The sequence below is a fragment of the Lissotriton helveticus genome, chromosome 1_1 (genome assembly GCF_964261635.1).
Source record: "Lissotriton helveticus chromosome 1_1, aLisHel1.1, whole genome shotgun sequence".
In the NCBI taxonomy this organism is placed as follows: domain Eukaryota; kingdom Metazoa; phylum Chordata; class Amphibia; order Caudata; family Salamandridae; genus Lissotriton; species Lissotriton helveticus.
Window position 1 is genome coordinate 978,419,996 of NC_136057.1, and position 26,118 is coordinate 978,446,113.

The following is a 26,118-nucleotide window of genomic DNA, read 5'->3' on the forward strand; positions in this document are numbered from 1 at the left end:
TCGACCAAAAGCACCTCGCATCCCCGAGAAGCGCGCCGCTGTCGGAGCTGCTGCCGTCGCATCTTGGATGTCGCCGCTGTAGTTGTTGCATCGAGCACACAGGGAGAAGAGCGTCGCCGCTGGAGCTGTTGCCGTCGCATCGTAAGGGTGTCGCCGCTGCAGTCCACGCATCGAACCGAGAACTTCTCGCATCCCCGAGAAGCGTGCCACATCTGGAAGATCTTCACGTCTTTATTTCTCTGCACCTGACTTTGCAGCATTTCCCATCGCTGCGACATTGCTTGTCGTGGAAGCGCAACATCATGTCCCCCTTGGGCATGCAATTGGCAAATTCCATTACAGAAATTTTTAATCTTTCTCTATCATCTGCCTCTTTTCCTCTGAAATGGAAAAAGGCTTTTATTAAACCTTTACCTAAAGAACCCTCGGCTGATCAGGGGGATCTTCAAAACTATAGGCCCATTTCTCTCTTGCCCTTATGCTAAAAAATCATGGAGTCGACAGTTAACCATCAACTGTCAAACTATCTTGAACAGCATAACCTCTTGGATCCATCAAGTCGGGCTTTCGTGCAGGTTTTAGCATGGAGTCCGTTTTAACTGAAGTGTTAGATACGATCAGGCTGCTGTTGGATGAAGGGACACCTACTATGCTGGTTCTGTTGGATCTATCAGCAGCTTTCGACACCATCTCTCACAGGCTCATTTTAGAGAAACTGTGGGCGATTGGTGTCAAGGGGAGGGCGCTGGACTGGTACGGAGCTTCCTGTCGGAAAGATCCCAATGTGTCCAACTGGACACCTTTGTGTCCAGGTGTTGCAGGGTTTCTGTTCTCACACAGAACTGTGCACAGAGGAGTGGAACCTCGGCAAATTAGGGTGTCCCAAAACTTACCTTAGCAACCAACTCACCCCTTACCGAGCTAGCTACAGTGTCTCATTGGACATATCTGAACTCCCAATGTTTAGACAAACCAGAACATGAACTTACAGTACCTCAGGGTACGTGGAACTCATGAACACTCTTTTGTTATATTATCATTACAAACCAGAACATGGAGTAAAGAAGACACATGTGCATTTGAAATGTTTATTTACTAATGCCGTCTTCTCAGGCGCAGTATCTTAGATAATACAAGTATACTTATTATCAGTATCAAAATTATCAGCATAGTTACTAAGACATAAAAAGCGAATGGTGACAGCATGTTAACATGCTGTAATGAATAAGAGTTAACAACACTTATATCTCACCCTCCCTAACACATATATTATATTATTAGCTAAGAAGGTCTCTTTGGGTTGTTTTAGGGCGGGCCCATACCTTAGTGTCCTAGCATGAAGGAATCACATCAGCATACACCAGCTCTCTCTGCATGTGCACCGCATCAAGTGTGTTAACAATTCTCGTGCAAAGCAATATCAATCCCGCCTCAAGCCCAAGTTGGCAAAGGCTGCACTTGTGTTATGACTATGAAGGCGTGGAGATCAGACCTCATAACAATTCCATCTCGTGTTGCCCCTGAAACTTCAGCACTCTTCGTGCAGACATGGTTTATTAAACAAAGCTGATATCAGAGCAATAACATATTATTCTCACATACACCACGGCAAACCACTAGGTTGAAAGCTAAGTCAACAATTTAGGGTCGTGTGCAGAAGTTGCAAGAAAGGAAAAATGGCGTTTAAACCTCAAATGTACCTATGCTAACTTAACACGATATAAGGATATATAGGAGCTATATAACACCCCCCATGATCCGAGAACGGACTAAATAAGATAACAGAAGTGCCATCACATGAGAGCAGAATCCAACAATAAACGAGCATGAATAAAAATTCAATTATAAAAATTAATGCTAAAAAATAGCCCAAAAAGTATAATGTGGCTCAAGCCAATAGACAAGCAAAAATAAAACGTCCTGACCAAAAGTCAATAAAATCAAGGAAATGCTATTAATCAGCATGTCAATTCGAGGCAGTGTTTATGATAAGACTGTATATGAAAAGTAAGCTGCAACAGCCTCCAGGAGGAAGTCACTGTCCTCATCCGAAAACAGTTCAGCCATCCAATTTAAAAGATGAAAGGAACATACGTGATCTCCCAGCACCGGATCCTCTATAACCATCAGAGGACAGCTCGGTGGGTTTTCAAGAAAACTTTGTTCCAAGAAATTTTGCGCTGCCGACAATACATCCCAGGGACCCATTAGTCCATGTGCCACCGCCAAGGCCATAATCCTCTCGTCAGAACAAACCAACTCGTGAGCAATGATAGGACTCATCAGCTGATCAAAATCGACGTCAGAAGAAAGCGGTCCGCAGAGACACAAATCAATGGCCCAAAGGAAATCACAGGTCAGGCAACGAAATACAGGCTGGACACAGGTGAAATAGGAGAACCGAAAAGATAATCCAAACGCCGTGCTTAGAGTCGCCAACGGCAGTGTGCCATAATAATCAAGCATGCAGTTGCGAAACCGCGTCAGTAGCAGTTGCGCGTGGTCTTGCACAGGAAGGGCATCCCATATTTAAAAAGGCAGAAAACCACCAAAGCGCCAGCCGCTAATGCAAGAAAAAATGGGAACCCTCCAAATAAGGATGAAAAAATAGAATGGAAGAAGGCAGGGATGACTCCAAAAATCTTCTCAAAGGAAGTCACGAGACCACTGCTAACAACTTTAAAAAAATGTGCCAGGCCCGTTGTGGAGGATGCGTTAAAGATAGAACGAACCATGGCTCCGAAATGCAAAGGCAAATCAGTATTTAAAAGAGCCTGAACCTCCGTACGGTATAAATACCACTTAAGTCCCGAAGAGGTTCCTTTTGTGACTATTCCTGATGTTGGGGAACGGCTGATTCCCAACTCTGATCGCAGAGCAGACTTGATTACAGCGGCTCATGAAGGTGTGGCGTCTGCGCATGCGGGCGTCTCGGCCACTGTAACGCAATTACAACAACGTTTCTGGTGGCGGGGACTGTACAAACAGACGCGTGATTATGTCCTTCTTTGTGACATATGCCAGCGGATTAAACCTTCAACTGCTACGCGTCCGCCACAGACTCAGTTGTACATTTCTAATAAACCGCTAGGCTGTGTTTATTTAGATCACTACGGTCCTTTTTCATCTGATACTGCGTATAAGTACATCTTAGTAGCAGTTGACTCATGCACACGCTTTGTGTGGGTATGGCCACATCGCAGCGCTGATTCACGGACTGTCATTAGAGATTTGCGTATCTTTATAGGGATTTTTGCCTGTGGTACCTTCCATTCGGATCAGGGTCCGGCTTTCGCCTCTAAGGCGTATAAGGATGCCATGACTTCGTTGGGGGTCCAAGTCAAGTTTTCGTCTCCCTACAGACCTGAGGGTAATAGTGTAGTTGAGCGAATGAACCGTGATTTAAAGCAATCTTTGACAGCCCGAGTTATAGGCACTGGCAGAAACTGGCTGGCTCACCTCTATGGCGTGCAGCGTGCTCTTAATAATCTCCCTAGAAGGTCTCTGTGTGGGCGGACCCCATACGAGATGCTCTTTGGCATCAAGATGTACGTCCCTGACCTTGACGGTCTAGACTTGGTGGTTCGCGCCACTTGGTTTGACGCAGATGAACATTGCAATGTTTTACAGAATCTACAAAAGACCAGAGACAGTCTTGCAAAGGAACATTTGCCCTCCACGTCGGATGATGCGTTGCAGATCCCGGTAGCTGGCTGGTTACCCCAAGTTGGTGAACTGGTTCGAGAGAAGATCGATAACAGGAAAGAATTTGGTCCTTCCTATCGAGCTCCGGTTCCCGTCCTTGGAGTGAAGGGCACAAGAACAGTCATTTTACCACCACTTCCAGGTCGTAAAGAAAACAGGTTTATTTCTATTGACAATGTCAAGATACACAGAGTGGCCGATTCTTCTTAGCATGACACCAGCTGTTTCCTGTCCTTCCATTGTGAGAAATTCAATTATGCCCACTGCTTCTAATATTGAACCTGAAGTGGCCATCGAATTACCTGCTGTTTCCAGTCCTTTATTAAATAATTTACCGGGAACTAACATTGATGAGACAGACTATGCCTATCCCGCTGATTTGTCCATACCTGACCTGCAAACACGTTTAGCCACAGAATCCAGATTTTCTTTTGACTCTGTTTCTCTTACCTCAAAGGAACCCTCTCGAGTTGCAGTTTATGCAAGCCTGTTTAAAAAACATTTTTTAATACCACCTTGGACTTATATTTGGCTAGTCCTTGTTTCGATTTACATTTTTATGTCAGTTGGTTTTGTGTTTTAATTTTTTTCGAATCATGAATGGACACTATGTCGAGGAGAGAACTTGCATTACTCATTTAAATGGGACTTTGGCCCCACTTTCCTCTTCACATTCTACACACAGATTAAAAAGAGACTTGACTTTGGTTAACATCACAGCATGGCCTGTTCTGGATGGAATCGCGTGGGATGCAGTTCGGTTTCAAATTCATGGCCCAACGGAAGTCGTTAATGTTCCTAATGTACTTAGAGTGAATATGGGGGATGTGGTGAAACAAAACATTCGTTCTGATGATTGGGATGTTAATGCTGTGGAAAGTTTGTTTTCTGATTTGAAATACTATGCTGCTTTTGGTGCTGAGGATTTATATTTAGAATCTGCTAATTATGGTGAATTGTTCTGTTACCAACATTATGGCAATCACTTCTTACACAAGACATCTTCACGAAGGGAAGCTGTTAATTTTACTCAGTGGGAACATTGCCCAGCACCTACACAAGGGAGTTCAGAAACATTTCTTAAAAAGTATACTTATTTCACTGACTTTAATCAGTCCAATCCCGAGTCCTTTTATTTTAAATTTCACAAACAGCCACTGTCCAAGGTTAGACTTACCAATACAAAATTGTTGTATTCGAAGGCCTTCCTAGATCAATTAGTTACTGGGGGCTATGAGTTATGGAAGGAAACAATAGACCTTAAATCGGTTTGGGGTTCAAGGGCCTGGCAGGTACGAGGCACTGAGGCTTTGCACCGTGCATGTCTCATCCCGAATCATATGTTGTTTTTAAATGAAACCATTTCCCAGACCACATGCTTTGGATTGGCTACATCTAAAAGGTTAAACACCCCGTCTTTCCCGGAGTTGGAGGAATATGAGGATTGGAGTAATTTTACTCAATTGTCCATTAAAGATATACAGGCTCTGCTTCTTAATTCCTCCTTTAATATTTCCAGTATGAATCCTAAGGGTTGGCTGCTTTGGCACCGTAGTGCTGATTCTTGCCAAAAAAGATTTTTAAATATAACTGACGGTTTTAAGACTGTTAGATCTGATCCCCGGTTTGATTTGAGTCATACTGTCACCTCTTACTCTGTGGGCAAGTTGTGTCAAGCTTGGCTGAAACATTCAACTTTACCTGCGGTTAAGTATCACCTTTCCAAACTGAATGCAGACGTGGATTTGAATGATTTCATTAGAGGCCCAGCTAGTGGCAGGTCGAAAAGGTGGTTATATGGGGTTTACAATAAAATTTGGAAACTGTCACAGATTGAGGCTGCTACACGCCTTAGGGCTATTGATCAGGCAAATCTTGAGAAAGTGCTTGCAGTTGTTGACAATAGCATTAACGTGCTTTCCTCTAGAATTTACACATTGGATAATATTGTGTCGTCTGTTGTTGATATTGTGCATGATGAAGTGTCAGTATTATACCATGGTCAAAATCAATTACGGTCAATCATGCAGTTTGCATGGACACTTCAGACTCTGAAAATGGGTAAAGTTCCCTGGGGATACATGAACGTTTCCTCTTTATTTGCACCATTTAATTTGACTGACAAACAAGGCTTGCTTTCAATGCGTGATGCTTCCTTTTCTATGTTACATATTGAAAGGTTGGAATCTTTACCTTTTTCTGTGGCAGAAGCCACTGCTGCTACTTGGCTTATCCACGGTTTAATAACACTGCCTTTTGCTTTATATAAGTTTTCAAATTGTATGAAATATGTGCCAATAGGTCGTTTTGAACCCTTAGGTAGCGGTTTTCTTCATGAGGTCTGGTCACTCCCATACACATACAGATGTTTCAAGGATGAACAGGAGGTTTATCTAACAGGGGAGGAGTGTACTGAGACGCCAGATCATTCTTTAATGTGCAGACACATACAGTTACACGGTTCATGTAACAAGGACCGACCGAATATGGCTTGCGTTTTACAGGGCACGCCAGTTCCTGCTGTCATCCCCACGTTTAAATTGTTAGAAAATGGTAGTTATTTGATGCACAATAATGAAAACTGTTGTGGGTTAATTAGAGGTATAGTTTTCATAGTAACAGTAAGTGAGCGAGTTACTTGCTGCAGAAATGTTCTTTATCCTCCCACACGTGAACATAGGGAGTCTTCCATTTGGCCACAGATGCCGACCTTGGGAGCAGAATTCAGCGGCATGGCTAGAATAAGAGCTCTTTTGTCCCAGAAAGAGGTGGCCTTGAGCTCAGCCCGTGAAACTTTCGTGCTTCACATTGCTAACACCATCATTTTGAATCCAAAAGAACAAGTTTTCATTGTAAGACTGGACACAGTAGTAAGAATCACTTACAATCAGAGTAGTAACACTTGGATCCGCGTACTCTAACGCTAGTAATAGAGCACGAAGCTCTGCCAATTGTGCGGTGCAATCGCCCAGGGGCATCGTGTGCACCTCCCTGGAAATGAACTCATCATTCAACATAGCACCGACCACAATGGCGCATGCGGAAACGTAGGCATGTTTAGAGCCAGGCGCAACCTGCGCCGACCCATCAGTGTAAATGATGCAATGGAAGTCCTCCAAAGGTCGCATAGCCAGAGGAGCAGGATGAACGAATTCATACTGCAAGTACTCTTGCGACCGTAAGGAGGCATCAAAAATAAACATGACATCCGTGGATGACAATGACGCAGCCCACTGAATCCACCGAGGGTGCAAAGCTTTTGAATTTGGTACACTGGCTTTCGTGACTGCCTCCAAATGAGGACAGGGTGTTACCACTAGCATGCGTTTCCCCTGAGACAGTGCTCGTTCCTTAAGAATTGCCATCTGTACAGCAGTTAAAACCTTTTCCACTGTGGGAAACCGCAACTCAGCCGAAGTGTACAAGTGTGACTTGTAAGCAATAGGTACTGTGTCACCTTCATTAAAAGTGAGGTATGTGAAACCCACCGTCCCAGGAATTATTCGTATTACCAGGTTGGTGTGGTTATCACGAGTCAGTAAATATTTAGAAGCGAGCAGATCAGCCTGCAAGGATTGCAAAATGGCTGAATGCTCAGGCAGCCAGCATGATTTTGAGAAAGTTGGTTGTATCAAAGCATACAAAGGCTTGATACGCTGGGCATATTCCGGAATGTAAGTTCTGCCGAAATTCAAAAAGCCCAGTAAAGATTGTAATTTTTTCAGTGTTGTAGGAGCGCGCAATTGTGCGCACTTCTCTAAGAAGTGAGGAGCCAAACCTCTACCTTCATTGTTGAGCTCATAGCCCAAAAACAACACTGTGTGTTCAGCAATGTGCGATTTCGCAAAGTTAAATTTGTAACCCATGTCAGCGAAGTTGCAAATAACAGAATTTACACGACACAGATGCTCCCAAATATCGTCGTCTGTGAGATATATGTCATCCACATACGAAAAAGCATCAGGGTCGAGTGCCTCCAGAATAGAGACAATGCGAGCGGTAAATATACCAGGACTATTCTTATAGCCCATTGGAAGACGCCGGAATTGCTTTTGGACTCCAGCGCTCGTAAAACTGGTCCATTGGGAGCTAAAGCTGTCCAATCTGTGGGCATAAAAACCATTGGATATGTCAAGCGTTGTCTTGAAACGCTTACGCACGAGACTATCCACCAAAAACAGAATTTACCATAACTGGATTAAGCCGTAAACCACCACATTCCGTTTGAGCGGCCGGACCCCCCGGGGGACCACCCGGGAGATGACGACCAATGTATTGCACTAGTGCACGAATCACGGAAATAGACACAACATGTAACCTTCGAATTTCCTGAAGGGTACAAGCACCGTGATTCGGGTGCGGGGTAAAACCACCCAACGCAGGCCAGTTAGTACCTGGAATCGAGAGTGGACCTAACCTCGCAGCGGACAAAGAGTGGGGGAGGGCGCCATCAAACCAAACGCGATGCTGCCAATGATCAATAGGTATTTCCAGTGCCCTGTACAGTGTATATTCAGCCGGGACAGCTGAGGCGGTGTAGGAGTGGAACAACCCAGAAGTTGCATCCACAGCCGGAAACGTAACCCAAGAGTAAAACAACTCGTAAGGGAACGCCGGATCTGCACACACCACTAAAACCACAGCCATCCCATCCACCGGTACCTGGTACGTCTGAAGATGGTTGCGCACCGCCACGCGACTATGTTGCGCAATGGCCACCGCCGCCATGACTACACTGGAAACAAGAAAACACAAAGAATACCTTGTAGCACAACTGGGTAGTAATTCAAAGAAACCGTTTTTAGAAAGAATCAAGCTTGAAAAGACCTATCTCAAAAAATAGGTAGGTTTCACCGACACCCCGTTTTCCGGAAACGGATGTGAAGGGGTTAAGGTTCGAACGATATACTACTCGAGTGTCATGATATAAGACCACCGAAACCGTTGGGCGCCATGTTGCAGGGTTTCTGTTCTCACACAGAACTGTGCACAGAGGAGTGGAACCTCGGCAAATTAGGGTGTCCCAAAACTTACCTTAGCAACCAACTCACCCCTTACCGAGCTAGCTACAGTGTCTCATTGGACATATCTGAACTCCCAATGTTTAGACAAACCAGAACATGAACTTACAGTACCTCAGGGTACGTGGAACTCATGAACACTCTTTTGTTATATTATCATTACAAACCAGAACATGGAGTAAAGAAGACACATGTGCATTTGAAATGTTTATTTACTAATGCCGTCTTCTCAGGCGCAGTATCTTAGATAATACAAGTATACTTATTATCAGTATCAAAATTATCAGCATAGTTACTAAGACATAAAAAGCGAATGGTGACAGCATGTTAACATGCTGTAATGAATAAGAGTTAACAACACTTATATCTCACCCTCCCTAACACATATATTATATTATTAGCTAAGAAGGTCTCTTTGGGTTGTTTTAGGGCGGGCCCATACCTTAGTGTCCTAGCATGAAGGAATCACATCAGCATACACCAGCTCTCTCTGCATGTGCACCGCATCAAGTGTGTTAACAATTCTCGTGCAAAGCAATATCAATCCCGCCTCAAGCCCAAGTTGGCAAAGGCTGCACTTGTGTTATGACTATGAAGGCGTGGAGATCAGACCTCATAACAATTCCATCTCGTGTTGCCCCTGAAACTTCAGCACTCTTCGTGCAGACATGGTTTATTAAACAAAGCTGATATCAGAGCAATAACATATTATTCTCACATACACCACGGCAAACCACTAGGTTGAAAGCTAAGTCAACAATTTAGGGTCGTGTGCAGAAGTTGCAAGAAAGGAAAAATGGCGTTTAAACCTCAAATGTACCTATGCTAACTTAACACGATATAAGGATATATAGGAGCTATATAACACAGGGTCACAATGATGGACAAGGGAGTCCTCCAGGGCTCTGTGCTAAGTCCTACATTGATCAATATCTACGTGTCGTCTTTGGCTTCCGTTATTAGATCATGCGGGTTTCATACAATCTTGTACGCCGACGACACGCAGATTATTGTCCCGATAGAGAAGGACATAGGGGGAACCAGAGACAGATTCAAGGCTTGCATGTCCAAGATTGCAGTATGGATGAAAAAGAATTTCATGCAATTGAACTCAAATAAAACTGAGATCCTACTGTTCGGCAAAGCCGAGCAGATATGGACCAAGGACTGGTGGCCGGAAGAACTCGGAGAAGCTCCCCTTCCCAAAAATTGGGTAAAAAAATCTGGGAGTTCTAATGGATTCTAAGCTATCCATGGAGGAGCACGTCAAGACATTATCGGGTAAATGTTTTGGATTGATACGTATGCTAAAAAAGATCTTTCCTTTGATGCCTCTAGCTGACCGAAAGGTGCTACTACAGACGATGTTGGTGAGCAGGCTAGATTATGGAAATGCCCTGCTGGTAGGGATGAGGGAATATTTATTCTCCAAACCTCAAGTCTTGCAAAACACGGTGGCCCGCCTAGCTCTCAATAAACCAGCACGCACCCCATCTGCTCCATTATTGAATGAGCTGCACTGGTTACCAGTGAGGAAAAGAGCAGTTTTTAAGCTCCTGTGTCTGGTCTTTAAACCTGTGGTCGGGCCAGGACCAAAATATTTAAGAAAAAAATGTATATGGTACACCCCTTCCTGTCAGTTAAGATCTAGCGGCCATAAGCTTCTCCAAATACCGAGAATAAAAAAAAACAGGATGGGTGGGCGTGCTTTCTCTTATGTTGCACCTAAGCATTGGAATGCCCTACCAGAAGATCTGCGGATCTGTCCCACCTTTATGGCCTTTAAGGAAAAACTAAAAACATGGCTATACTAGTGTATGGACGTCTGAATAATGCTGCCTGCCTCTCGGGCGCCGAGAGATCCCTCTGGGGATAATTTGTGCGCCATATAAATAATAAATATAAATATATAGAATGTTTTACTGCAACAACTCATCCTAAGAAAGTGACCTTGTAAATAAACAGATCCTTTATGTCATCAAATAAAACAAGCAACTACCAAGTTGGTTAAAGGGAATTAGTCAAGTTGCATGAAGACTGTGGAAATAAGCAACAGATTAGTAAATAATGCATTAATTACAAATTATTGATGCTCTGTTTACATAGGATTTCTGATCGAATTGTGAATGTAAAGTAACAAAGAGTCAAGGTTCCCGAGTACCGCCCAGCCCCCAAAGGCAACATGTAATGTTGTTGCAGGTAATGAAATGAAATGAAATGAAATGAAAAATTGCATTTGTATAGCGCATAACTGCCCTGAGGCCTCGCAGCGCTTTCACTAATCACTGCAGACAAACATTGAAAAGGGTGAATTTATAACCTGAACAGCACAAACAAAAAAAAGTTCTGCGTAATTGATTTCAGTGGACTAAAAATCACTCTCACCCTGCTTGGAGACTCGAAATGGTGTCCAGCTGACAGTTAAAACACAAATTCCTGCTTTTATTGATGACCTATCTACACAGAAAGACACTGGCAGGTAAGGAAGGCACCAATGATATCCCTAGCAATTACCAGCACTTCTCTATTAACAAATGAAATGCAGCAAGTCTACAAGCACGACATGCGATGTGTGCTTTCAGAATCAACTGAAAGCACACGTCATGCTTGTAGATGTGCTGCCTTTAATTTGTTAATAGGGCAAAGCTGCAGGGCAGTTGTGTGCCTTGTTAAAGTAATCATGTTAATCGCAGTGCAAGATGGGCGCTGCGATTAACATGATTACTTTAACAAAGGTGCACAATCTGACTGTTTTCGCGCTGCAGGCATTTTAAAAGCAGCGGAACGACGGTCCTCAGTTGCCTGTGAACGCTTTGTAATTTACAATGCGCGCTCCAGGAGATATTGGTGAGTGCCCGCGCATGCACGCACCTTAGAGGCAACAGTGGTCAGTACTCGTTGGCCCAGAACCGGTTCCTTGACTTGGTACTCAAACAGCTGGCGTGATAACAGGCTCCCTCGGCTAATCAGAGGGCGGTATATATTTAATTTTGGGTCCAGATATATACCTAACTTTTTAGACCCCTTTAAGCCCCCATTGGCATCTATTTAAACACAGATTTCTGAAGAACTGATGAACAGATTCACACTAAATAGCAAAAATCACGCTTACTGAGTAAAGTTCTAATTTTCTGCTAAAGCTGGTGTAGTTCTGTACAGCTGGTGTTTCTGCATCACCTAGGAAAGTTTCCTAAGGAGATTAAAATGGGCAATCAATGTTGTGGGCCCCCCTTTTCTTGCTCACCAACCCAAAAGCTGAGGCGGATGAAATGTTTGGGGAACGTTTTTGGAGATCTGCCAAATGGTGCCAAAGGTATTACCAGAGTAATAAACTCTCTTCCAGTGGAAACTCTGACCTAACTAGAAGTACACAGTGGCACTCAAATTGAGCAGATCTACTTTGATTCTGATTAACATATTTTGTTTCCAGTGGAGTACACATCCCTGTAAGCACTCTGTATTTCGTCAAATCATAGGCACCTTCGAATAGCAGTAATGTATGTTAATTAATTGATTATTGTGGTCACTCAGGTTAAAATGTACTTTTTCTTTTTCTTTTGTACTGTGGATGCAAGTGGTACCACTATTTTAATGTTTAATGGAGGCCACAAATGATAATTGTTTAGAATAAATGTAGACAGTATTTTAGCTTGCAAAAGCTGTCTTAACAAAAATACTGGTTTGTTACCCACATTTTGTAGTTGAATTTCCTTCAATATAGTATCCATGTTATTTGTATGTCACGGGCCATTGTTTTTTTATTCTTTTAATTCTGATCTTGATTGCTAGAGGAATCAAGAGCACATAGTGCTAGCCTTACATTAATTTCACTTTTCTGTCTAATCCGTACTAGCATTTGTATCCAACTTCCTAGCATACTCAACTATTCATTGCACATGGTTTCCGTCATTGTCCACAAAGCAAACCTATCTCATACCTTTTCTTGTGTTCCAGTAGTACCGTGAACAGGAAGCTATTCGCCTGTGTCTAAAGCATTTTCGTCAACACAACTACACAGAGGCTTTTGAGTCCCTTCAGAAGAAAACAAAGATTGCATTGGAACACCCTATGCTCACAGATCTTCATGACAAGCTAGTTCTGAAAGGTGACTTTGATGCCTGTGAAGAGCTGATTGAAAAGGCAGTGACTGGTAAGTGATTTCTTTTTCATGGCAACTAAAGAACAAAACAATTAATTACTGTAGATATTAAAATGCTGCTGCCTCTTTCATTAACTCTTTCTTATACAGCCCCAATTAGCATAACACGCAAGTTGCTTTCAAGTGCACAATTGAATTTATTTATTTATTTTGAAAGTTTTATATAGTGTGAACATGACCACCGAGGGTATCAGAGCGCTTTACAGATTATGCATCACTATGGTTATAAGCAAACAAAACAGGATAAGCAAGACTACAAAATCAAAGTCTAAAATGGTCAAACATTATCCTGAGGGAAAAACAAACACAAGATACTTGTGAACCAGGTGGCTGAGCAGAGTCAGCGAGTATGGACACAGAACCAGATGAAGGAGCCAGGCTAAGGAAGAAATGTCTTCATCAAGAATCCTTTGACTTCTTTTTTTTGAAGAAGTCAGTGGAGGGGTTCACCCTGACTTCGGGGGAAGGGAGTTCCAGATCCTCGGCGCCATCCCTGAAAAGACCCGGTTATAGGTCTTTTTTGTCTTGAATTTTTGTTGTTTTAGCAAAAGGGTGCTGCCACTTCTGGAGGCTCTAGTACCGCAGGAGAGTTCGAGTTTCCGGGCAAGGTACAGCGGGGTCTTGAAATGGATGGCCTTGTGAACCATGTATGCAGTTTTTAACTGTATCTGACCTTCATATGGTAGCCAATTCAGGTCTCTCAAGTCTGTAGAGATCTGGTGGTATTTTTTTGTGCCATTTAAGAGCCTAGCAGCAGAATTAAGGGAAGGCCTAAGAGGAGCCGTCCTCACTCTAGGCAGGTCGCAAAGTGTTGCGCTACCATAGTCCAGCTTTGAGATCACTAATGCTTGTACTGCAGTCTTTAGGTCATGGGCAGGGAGAAAGGGATTGAGTTGCCTGAGTAGGCTGAGTTGGAAGTTCGCTCCTTTGGTGAGGGTACTGATGTGCTTCTGCATGTTCAGGCTTTTGTCCAGAATGATACCCAGAGCAGATGCCGAGTCCACAAGGTGCACTCTACAGGTAAGAGCAGTCAGCTGATTCAGCCATTGCTCCATGACAGGGGGTTGGTTGTGGGGTGAGATCAGTAAGAATTCCGTTTTAAGAGCATTTAGCTTCAGTGATTACTAGTCAACCAGCTTTGTGTTTCCAGCAGGACTGAGTTGAGGGACTGCATGTCTTCGGGGGTAGCGATCTTCAGGTATAGTTGGGTGTCATCTGCGTACATATGATAATTAATGCTGGATGGTTTTAGAATTTCTATCAGAGGCACCATAAACAGGTTAGATAGCTCCTTATAGGTTGAATAGCTACACTATTGCTTTTGTGATATGAGCAATGCAGTAATTTAATTCATAGAAGTGGCATGTCTATTAATAAACGCTCTGAATCAATCTCAGCTGTTTTGTTTCCCTTTAAACTTTTTGTATGTAATTAAAATGATGACCCATAATCCCTAATCTGACCATGCCCGGTCTTCAAAATGTGATTAGATACAGTCTCAGTTGAACCTCATCCTTGTCACTGTCTCTCTAATCCTTTCATTATACAGATTTTAATCCAGGGAGTCACTGCTATGACGTAGCAACAGAAGGAAACCAATTAGTTTCACACTGTTGCTCTATCATAAGGGTATTCACAAAGGTTTCCAGTGAAAAACATGCCTAATCACTGTTAAACTTCTTTAGTTCTATTTATTGTTGCTTTATTTTGTGTTGTATTCTTACACAGTCCAGTTTGGAGCATATGCTGCAATTATGCAATATTCAGTAGCTGAAGAAGACTCTTTACCCCTTGGACCTCTGTGATGTCCTCTGAGCCACTAACATCCTGCTGGGTAAAACTTGTGTAAGATTAAAGTGCCTTGGTCCTCTACAAATACAAAGATCGACTGCTTACTTTTGACTATTTTGGCCGACATTCAGGTGGTGAAAGCTTGTCAACAGGGCTTTAACTCATACATTGGTTAGCAGGATGGTGGAAATTAAAAAGAAAATGTAATCTTTTGGGGCAATGTTTGAAGTAATGACAACTAGGATATCGGATCTTGAGGATAGTCAGAGTGAGATATCAAAAAAGAACTACATCCTTCAAAAGGAGCTTGCCTCTGTGAAACCGCAATTGGAGAACCAATAAAATCACTCAAGGTAGTCTTACTTATGATTTGTTGGTATACCTGAAAGGGAGAAGGGGAAAGCTGAGATGACTATTGAATACATGGGGGATGTGATCCGTACTCCTCTTTTGACTGGTAATACTGAAGACTTGATATCCATTCGCACACATTGAACACTGTTTCTAGAGTCCTTGGATAGATCCTGTCCTCGTACGATGGTGGTGAACTTTTGAAATTACAGGATGTGTGATTAGGTGTGAAGTGTGCAAAAAAAGCAAAGAGACATTAAAATCAGAGACGGGTTTCTAGCAAAAAAGTTTCCTGCTAGGTCATATGAGACATCCAAGCGACAGGAAATTTCGGCAAATGCTACCCTTATTCCAAAGCAGCCGGTGAGCAAGCAAGAAGTTTACAACCTGCTAGATTGAAAACTTTGTTTAATGTAGAATTGAAAGTGTTTAGTGATGTCTTGAATGCACAAAGCTACCTTCATGAAATTCTCTCTAAGAAATGACGGTATTGAGCATTTTCTGTTGAAAGTAGGAGACTATCTGGCTTATGTTCTAAAATCTATATGTATTATTTTTATTTAAGAATTTAATTTTGGGTTGGGCTTGGTCTTTGTAGGTCAGAGGAGTTGGTTGAGTGGTCTGGTCAACCTGGATCCCACGTGGGGTGCAAGCATCGCAATTTATGTTGTGAGGAGGCCATGGCAGGGCGATGTCACCATGACAGGAGTCTGCAGTGTATGGGTACTGGATTGGGTCATGTGTGGGGTTCTGGACACGGGGGTAGGGTGGTGGTGAAGGGGCAGAGGTTCTTAAGGTAGGGGCCTGGGGTTCAGGCGATGGGTGGCTCTGTTTGTCCCTATGTGGGGCAGGAGAATGTATTTGTTGGGGGTAAATGGTTTCTCGCAGTTGTGAACTAAGGCAAATGAATCCGGTAGCTAGAACAAATGGTGGGAGATTGCGGAAGGGTTTGCTTTTAAATTGCTATTATGGCTAGTTGGGATCTTGATCTGAACTGCCGGGTTGGTTCAATAAAAGTAAATGGGGTGAATAACCCATTGAAGCGCAGGGCAGGCATTGATTGGTTGGTAGAGCCTTGCTCCAGGAGACACATATTGAAGCATCCAAAATATCATCAGTTAATTGGTCACCTTTTCAACTAAAATGTCATTCATCTGCATCTGCCTCTCATAGAGTTGTTGATGTTATTGCTAGCTGGACATTTGAGGGTCTATTAGAGCAGGTAGTATCCGATCGGTTTAGAAGATGGGCTGTGGCAGAAATTTATATCCACCAGGAGAGATACTCCATAGTTTATTCTTATGGTTCAACCATACACGACTCCCTGCTGCTAGATGATCTCTTGCTCCAGTTAGCGAATCATCCCAAGAATATAATAACTGGTGGAGATTTTAACTTTGTTAAAAATTCAGACATTGTTATAGACAGGAGGGGTACTCCTCAGCGGAAACCTAAAACGGAAAGGGCAATGCAGAGGATTATGGAGAAGCTTAGTCTGTTGGATCTATGGCGGGCAGTCAACCCCAGGCATAGGAGGTATTCTTTCTTTTCCTCTCGTCATTGCTCTGCCTCCAGCATAGATCACTTTCTTACCTCTAAGGATATCCTGATCAGTACTTCCTCTACTATTTCAAACTTTCTATCGTATCATGCTGCAATAAGCATAAACGTACTCCTCTTGGATAAAACGCTGGTCTTTAAACAGAGCTCTATTAACTGAAGTATACTTTATTAAACAAATGCGGGCACAGGCTAGATTGTATTCTGAAGAAAACAAACACTATTTTTCCATGGATAATATTTGGGAAGCATTTAAACTAAACTATGGGGGGGGGGGGAGATGTTTGCTTCCCAATCCAATTTTAATAAGCTGGAAATATGGAACTAAAGTTGTCAGAGGCTCTCTCTCTCTGGTAGTGCTGAAATGTTCCCAAGGAACTAACACTCCGTCTTTTAAGGAAAGAGAGATATCAAACCGTAAGTTGCAGACTTTTCTGATGGAGAAACAACTTATAAATCATAGAATTTATTGGCAACAACTGTCCGAGGAAGGAGAAGAAGCAGGAGAGTTAAAACACGACCAGCTCTAAATGCCATACATACAATTTAGGACACACTAACGGGGTTTACGCTAGGCGGGGTCCCAAGAATATTCCATCGTAATTTCGCAACTATAGCCATGATTTCATGGACAGAATTTCCCTCCGAGGTTGACAATTGAAGCTGCACAAAATCGTATTGGTCCTAAACAGTTGGATACATATTAGTTGGGAATGCAGTAGGATGAAAGTATTTTGGGTGGAGATGTATGTCGGCCTCCCTAGGGAAGGCGTGCTTGGTAGATTTAAATGCGATCTTATTGGGCTTCGCTAAGCATTTGGGTATTAAACCAGCTCCGGCACGCTGTTGGTGGTATATTGCAATATTATTGGCACGATCAGCAATTACTGCACTTTGGAAGCGCAGAACCACCTACGTGGCAGACATGAGATGAGAAAATTAATATTGTGCACTCTAATTAGTTCCTGTATGCAGAACGAGTAGGGAAGGAAATACGTTTTTTTAAACTGTGGAAATATTGTGATCCAATTAGGGAAGGAAACCTCTGTCACGCTTCTCTGATATAACACACTTTAACTTGAATAAATTACACTATATGCACCTTCAAATGTATTGTTTTGGGATTTTTTCTTGGAATTCATTTAAAGTTTTGCACTTCTTGTTAGTGTAAGTAATGTTTTTCAAATTGATTTTAGAACGCATAGTGCGTACCACTGTTTGCTAAAAAAAATCTATTGCCAAATTTATATTCTGCATTTTAATGTGTTTTTTGTATTCTAAATATGTAGAGATGGGAAGGATTTTATTTCATTTTTTTTAAAGAGTGGTACGTACCATTTTGATTTAGTTACTTATAATATCAGCTTGATGGCTAGATTTGGAATGGATTGAGGGTACTAGATTTTCCTTTCTGTTTTTTTTTCTTTCTTTAAAATAATGCACTTTAGTTTAGATAACTTATACTATATGCATTTTAGAATGTCCTGTTATGACCTTTTTGCTGGAATTAATTCATAAGATAAAATTCTTAAAAGTTTATTTAATGTATTGTGAAATTAATTTGCTAAGCAGAAAGCGTAAGGATGTTTATTGTTGAAGACCACATTGCACTTTCACATTATTCGGATACCACTTTATTTAAGAACTGAAGGGTGGAACAAGATCCTAGACTTTCCAGTTCTTATGTATGTTTCTGATGTATTAAGTTTCACACTGCAAGGAACCAAAGTAAATTGTTTTAAAGAAAAATTAAAGAAACAAGGGTGGCACTTAGTACCCCAGATTTTCTGTGGTATAGGATTTCGCCCTGACTGAACACTAACCCTGGGCGTAGTTCGCGTAGTAGCTCTACGCGTAGCTACGCAAAGTGCACTTCGCACTACGCACTCTATGCGTAGCTACGCTAACTGCGTAGTGCGGTAGGGAAAATGCTGTTCGCAATGATTGCACAGTGCCGCATGCTTATCCGCACTGTGCAAAATTGCAAACGGCATCATGCACAGTGCGAGCGGTTGTTTTCTGCCGCTCGAGTAGATTTGTACTCGAGCGGCAGCTTTCTCAGCGCGGACTGGTAGTTTCTCATCGCGAGCTGTCGCGAGAATACGCAACTACTCGCAATGACAAACCTGACCTCCCCACGTTGAGAATCTCGCCGGGAGGTTTATTTTCCACGCTTGCGATCGGCAAATTGATGTTGCCTATCGCGAACGAGTAAAAAGTCTCGCCGGGGTTTTGATTTTGCTCCCTTGCGGTCGCCAACCTGACGTTAAGGACCGCGAACGAGCAAATAATGCCTGCTACGCTACGCGTTTGTGCACTGTGCTACATGCAATTCACGCACACTCTCCGCACACTCCGCGTAGTGTTCCGCCCAGGGTTACTGAACACAGACTTTAAACATTATGTGATAATTTTGATTATACGACTTGAAACACGATGCTGCTGACATTAGATTATGAAAATATGTCTGTAATGGTCGGTTGTATCAGAAATACCATGCCGGATCGTTCACACTACATAGCTGAGCTAACACATAATCACATATATCAAACATGCTTTAGGAGGTGTTTTTAGCTGATTTGGTTTCTGGGAATACGTTGATGTTTGATCACTATAAAGGACCAAGGGAGACATCTCAGGAAAAAAATATTGGTACTGTTCCTTTTAACTCCCACCTTAGTCTTGTGTTATACATGCTTTCCGAGTTACTTTTTAACAAATACAATTACATTGCACTCATTTAATGGCTTGACGAACACAGCCTGAGGCTCCTCCTGGCTTTGTATGCCGTTTCCAATGTAGACAGCTTCTAAAGTTTTCCTTCTTACTAACTTTTCTCTGATCCAAGGCATTTTTATAATAATGCCAGATTTCTTTTGTACATAATTGTTTTGTGTGGGAGTAATCTGTGTTTGAACCTGCTAGCTTTCCCTTCCTGCCAGACACAGCTAAGCGCAAAAGGAATTTAGGAATGCAGTCTCGTTTCACCAAGTACATCGTCTTTATTATGAAAATGGGCTTCTAGCTCCTGATTTTCTGTGTTCTTTTACCAGCTAACCTCTATTGCTCCAAACAAAAGATGCCATGGAATCCAGCGCTGCAGGCAACCCCGTGCATGCAATGCTGCGGATATGCAGATAAAAGCTCTAAAGAATCCTTGGCTTTAGTTTAACTCTTTACTCTCCTTGTGTGCTCCTTCTACAGAGCTGTGAAGGAACTAGTCTCTTATTTGTTTCACAAAACCCTTTGAAAATATGCGATCTTTTCACGCACTTTGGTGTTTATATTCTTGATTAAGCCAAAGATGAGATCCTCTCTCAGCTATTACAAGCATGCTTGTTGATATGGTGAGTGGGGTGGTTTAATTGGGGAAAGTACAGCATAGTAGCACCCTTTTCCATACAGTTCTGGTATTTTCATCTGTTGCAGTCGATGTTGTCTGGTGTAATTCTGTTAGCTTTGTAGATATGGGTTTGTCCATTATATTGTTTAGTAATGGTTTGTATTGCTACTTAAAAATACATAATTGTCTAAGCCAGTCAGGGATCTTTGCACTGTACTTTGATTGCTAAATGATTTGACACTTATTTTGTTCCACTTGGGGTAAAATGTTTTCCATTGCCCTTTCTGATCCACCATTCTCTTTTGTGACATCGTTGGCCAACAACATTGCTTTGCTACAGTGTTTTGTACATGTGGGAGCGGTTACGTGCTATATCTAACTTGTTCTGTTTGAATCTGAGACGTAGGATAGTGTGTTGAAAGGAGTGTACTGTTTAGATTTTTTTTAGTCGCTGAGAACAAACGTGAGTAGATGCATAGACACAAATGATATATATGATAATACTTATTTGCAAGACGTGTACCTAGACCTATGTAACTGTGGACCTGCCAAGAATGAAAAATGAATGTGATGAAATGCTGAATATTAGAAAGCAATAATACTTTCTTGAAGTATGTTTCTGCTCATTTTCTCATTAGAAATTGCACACTTCTTAATAAATAAAATAAAATAAAAATTGCACACTTGATTAATATCTGCATAAAGTGTTTGTTTAGATTTAAGTGCCATACACTAACTTGTAATCTTCACATTTGCATTCAGTATCTCAGTAGTAAGTATGAAGCACTTAATTATCAAGAATGTAATGATATTACCCATTATTTGCTTTATAAATGGATAAAGTGATAAATGGCCAGATGTACGACCCACCAATTTGCGACTTGCGAATTGTGTCGTATTTGCGACTCGCAAATTGGGAAGACTAACAGTGTCTCAGACACTGTGTACAATTCCTAATGGGGTCGCAAATTGCATACCTCATAAATATTAATGAGGCTGTCGCAATTTGCCACCCCTTTAGGAATGGCTAGCACTCCCAGGGATGGTGGTCTGCTGGGGTCAGCAGACCACCATGTCTGGGACTTCTTTTAAATAAAACAGTCTTTTTTTTTTTAATGCAGCCCGTTTTCCTTAAAGGAAAACGGGATGCATTTAAAAAAGAAAAATGAAACTTTTCAGTTTAATTTATTTAAGAGCCAGTGACCACTGCCTGCTCTTAAAAATATTTTCTCACATACTCGCAAAGGGAAAGGAATCCCTTGGTGACCCCTTCCCGTTTGCGAGTTGTTTACCACCTACTTAGAGTAGGTGGTAAACTGTGAGTGTTTTGCGACTGCAAAACAACTGTACATGGCATGGTGACTCGCTATTAGGAAGGGGCGCCCCTTCCAAATAGCGGGAGTCGCAAATGCTTTTTTTTGCGAGTCATTGACTTGCAAAATAGCATTTGTACATGCCATTAACCCTTTTTGCGGTCGCAAACTGGAGGATCTCCCATTTGTGGCAGCAAACAAGGGTCGCACATCTGGCCCAAAGTGCCTATGTTTGAATTCAAAGTAGCCTACACTATCTAATAATCACCCAGATATTTAGAGAAAGAGTGAGTTCCAGATATCATCTATTTGATCAGTTAGACACATCCTAACCAATCATCTTTGGCTGTTGACCTCATTTCAGCATTCACTCTCTTGTCTTAGTTGGATTTTTGCTCAATTTTCTAACTATTTCTCTACCGACAGGTAGGGTACCAAGAAACTGTATAGAATTTCATTTGGCCAATTTGCTTCCAATAATAAAGACTGTCAAGGAAGGGCAGTATTAACTTTTTTTATTAGGGCAACACCTTACCGCTGAGTCTGCACATGTGCCCAGAAATCCTGAAGGGAATGACATGCTCAGATGATGTGCTCTGTATTCTTTGAATGAATTCCGATCGGCGTACAAAAAGGAAAAACAAGCAATTGTTGGGCAATGGAGCCCATATAAGTATATGAATTATTTTACTAATATGATTACCTTTTGTAGCAGTAGGGTCAGGTCCTGCACTACACCCTTTATCTTGTATTTCAGCTAGAGGATCCACACCATGAAAGTAGTGCCGCTTAGGAGAACTTTCCCATGTTTAAAGTTTCCACAGTTCTAAATTGCTCCAGTATTATTCCATATTTCACACTGGATAAACAACCAGTTTCTGAAATGCAGATATTTTACATAGGCTTCACTAAATGGTAGATCATTATTGTCTCCCCTTAGGTCTCTAATGTGTGCAACTCCCCTGCCTCTTGAAATACTTTGCCTCAAAACGTAGCACATCAGGAATTGCTGGGTTATCTTGTTGACTTTGGGTATATTAAACATTTTAATGATTGCCTAGAATATTCTCAACATATTAACAAGTACCATTTGTCTCACTTTCTCAAAATATCCAAACATTCCATATTATCCAACTATTTCATCCATACCAGAGTTGTGGACAGGATGCATGGAATTTGCTGCAAGAGAAATAAGCATTGAGGTGAGAAGATGATCTTAACGAGATTTACTTTTCCAATAAGGTAAACAGCATCTCATCTATGATCTCAATTGTTTCTTACTAGTGAGAGAGCATCATTTAATGGAAACAATTTTTCCAGGTCTATTCTTGCTTGTATGCCCCAATATCATTCAAATTAGAAATGGGATCACCATTTGAAGTAACGAGGATGATTAATGTTATACCTACAATGATGGAACATTGGTGTATAAGGCTTATAGCTCTCTGTAGGCTGGTCTCTTCCTGGGCAAAATTCAGTACAATATCACTGCTATAGAGTTTAATATTTTTTCTCCTAGAAATACATTAAGACTAGAGACACTTCTTTAAAGAAAAGGGCTCAAGAAAGAACCAAGAGCAAAGGGATAACGGACATTCCAATCTGGTGCCACAACTAACGTAAATGTTGCCTCCTCTAATATCAATTATTTTTCAGACACATACACCTGAATGCATCCTAAGGGTTGACTTGAACTGGGATCCTCATTAGATACAAGCCACACCACAAAACTCACAGTTTACGAACCCCTTCTTGCCTTCATCTATAATGTAAGATTTGCTTCTGTACAATAGTGAATTTTGGATGCCAGTCGCCTCCCAAGTATAAAGCCTGTTTGGTTCGGCCTCACCACATTCCTTTCAGTTACACCACATTCCCAATCTCAAATGCTAGATGATTTTCCAATATCTTTTGATCCGTATTTTAGAGTGTGATGGGTCAGTAAGAGGCGCACTTAGCCGGATCTTTATGCGGCTTCAGGAAAAAAATACGCTTTTCTCATTGAAAGTGTTAGATATTGGCCACAATTTAAGTAAAATCTGTCCACATATGTGGTATATCAGATTTTGCCACTGAAATAGGCTGGTCCTGGTGTTTGGCAGATTCTTTATTTCATGATCGACCTTACTTCTTGAAATAGGGAATGTAAGCTACATAGTGTGATTCATGCTGACCTTGGGCATTGGCAAATCTTGAAATGAGGTTTGAAATTGTTACTTATGGGATCGTTCTCTGTATAGAATTGGTGTAACACAGAAGGCACTTTTTCTTGTGCCTGAGGCTTGCAATTTCTCTCAGTGTCTTGTGTCATAGAAATGGTGGCTTAACTTTGTTTGAGCCGGCGAGCCAAAAGCTTCCAACTTTGCTTCCATATTCATACAACCGCTGGCTATACATAGGGAGATGCAGTAACTGTTGTATTTTTTATATGAATATTCATTTACATTTAATAAACAGTGATGGGCTCAGAACAAATGGAATTGGACATGTTACTTGTTGAAAGAATGTTGCCGTAATTATTCAACAGACGAAACGCAACAAACCATTAATGCATACTGAGGGATAGCAGTATAAGGATGTGGAATTGGAATCTACCACCGATGTCACTTGGTTCACCCCACTCTCCAACTCACAGCTATTGCAGAAGAATATTATCTTGCCACAATTCTCATATTTTACAGTATGTCTGGGGACATGCACTCATCACATAAATTAATCTCTCCAAAAGAAGACATCTGTTCATGCTCCCATAGCCACGCACTCAGGGGTAGAGGATTGCTAACTCTCCATCATAGAGCAGTATCCCTCTGTGCTCCAATCCCTGGTGCATCGAAGCTTTGTGTAGCGATTTCCATCTAGGATGTACATTATGTGTAATAAGGCCAACATGGGAATGGGTGAGATCCTATAATCCTAGACAACATAAGGGTATATAAGACTTTCCACTTGCCACCCTGCCCACAAAATAAGTTTGATTATCTGGCCATTCTCAGATCGTATGAAAAAAGGAACCATTTTTTGGAATTGCACTGTATTTATAAAAGAGGGCATTCCCTACCCAGTCTCCATAGACTTTTCCCAGTTATAATATATCCTATTTGGACTGATATGGTTATCTCTCTAGGTTTTTTCAAAGTTTTTTGTGAAACGAAGAAAGGACAAGTTCCCTCACAGCTCTGTAGAAGGATCACACAAAGAGAGAAAAAAGTTAAACTAAAACCAAGGATTCTTTAGAGCTTTTATCTGCATCTCCTCAGCAGTGCATGCATGGGTTTGCCTGCAGCGCTTGCTTCCATGACATCTTTTGTCTTTGGACCAAAAGATGCTAGCTGATAAAAGAACACGGAAAATCAGGAACCAGAGCTCATTTTCATAATAAAGACGATGTACTTGGTGAAACGAGACTGCATTCCTAAATTCCATTTGCGCTAAGCTGGGACTGGCAGGAAGGGAATGCTAGCAGGTTCAAACACAGATTACTCCCACACAAAACAATTATGTAAAAAAGAAATCTGGCATAATTATAAAAATGCCTTTGTTCAGAGAAAAGTTAGTAAGAAGGAAAACTTTAGGAGCGGTCTACATTGAAAATCTTTCTAGTCTTCCTGTCATAACTCGCACACATTTCTTCCTTTCTTCCTTCCACAATACCTGTATAATAGTCGTCTTTAATTACCTTATTATAGGCAACTTTTGAAGTCACTACTCTCCTGTAATAAGGAAATTACGTAAATAAACTTGTTTGCTTGGCATGTGTGGCTGTAGATACATATTCTGTGCATACGTCCTTCATCTAATGTTGGGTCTGGATGTGTGCAAGTTGGTTTTATCTGAAGATGTTTTTTGAGTCACAAGGATGTGTCTCCTCCTCTTGCTGGTAAAGCGCATGGCCATTGACTGCACTGTTAGATTGTTTTGTTTCTGCCTTCGGTTTTGAGCTTCTCCTTTCGTACTCCGTTTCAAGACCGTTGTCGGTGTTCTTTTTCCATTGCCACTGTATTCCTGACCTGCGTATTGTTGTTCAAATGCATATCCTTTTCTCATTTTCCATATAGGGTCAAGGTATCCATGCCTGCCTGGTGATTCCCAAATCGATTTTGCCACACGTGTGCCTCGCCCTTCAGAGCCTCCATTTTTCAGGCCTTCCATTTGTTCCGTGCAGTGTCGCTAGGATGATGAAATTAATGCTCTTTCGATTTTGTCCCCTATGCCATTCCAAATACCCACGGGCTGACCTTCATCTGGTCTGTAATCTTTGACTCATCCCTGACCACAACAAGCCCTAGTGCAACGCCTGTCGTTCCTTCCTATCTAAAAAAAATATATATTTATAAAATAAAACCTCAGTGACTCTCAGGCTCAATGTTAGGATGTCCCAAAGGGGTGGTAAAAATCCAGTCAACCCCTTTGGAGCGGAAGAGTATCCAGAACATCATGCCAAGGCGTCTGCAGCTGACGAAGAGCTATTTTCAACGGAGGACAGCAACAGCTCCGTCCTGGAAATTGAGGACATAGCTGCACAGTAGGTTGCGAGTACACAACCTCCACCTCCTCGATACAGCTCCCAAACTGAGCAAGCCAAAGTATGCGCAAGTAGGTACAAAAGCACCCCAGGGGCCACCACTGCTTTCAGGCCTTAGTATCCACGAAACATCAACTTTGGATGTAACGTCCAGGCCCAGCGGGGCACTGAAAAAACCTATCAAGTCCGTTGGCTCAGCTCCGACCGGTTCAACTTCAAGCAAATTGTTGGCACCAAAATGGCTGGCATCGAATTATGTATCGGGGCCAACCACTGGCGAATTGCCAATTCTATAGGCTTCTTAAGAGGTATGACAGATCTCCATGGGATGAAAAGGAGGAACTTCTTCAGAA

At 41.9% G+C, this 26,118-nt stretch overlaps 1 protein-coding gene across 2 annotated transcripts in view; it reads left to right on the forward strand.

Annotated features, from left to right (window-relative positions):
- MKLN1 (muskelin 1) overlaps window positions 1-26,118 on the forward strand; it is a 785,750-nt gene that overhangs the window by 271,888 nt on the left and 487,744 nt on the right. For both annotated transcript variants that reach the window (XM_078677414.1, XM_078677419.1), the window contains exon 6: window positions 12,684-12,876. In XM_078677414.1, the coding sequence (XP_078533540.1) occupies window positions 12,684-12,876 (193 nt within the window). The remainder of the gene's footprint in view (window positions 1-12,683; window positions 12,877-26,118) is intronic.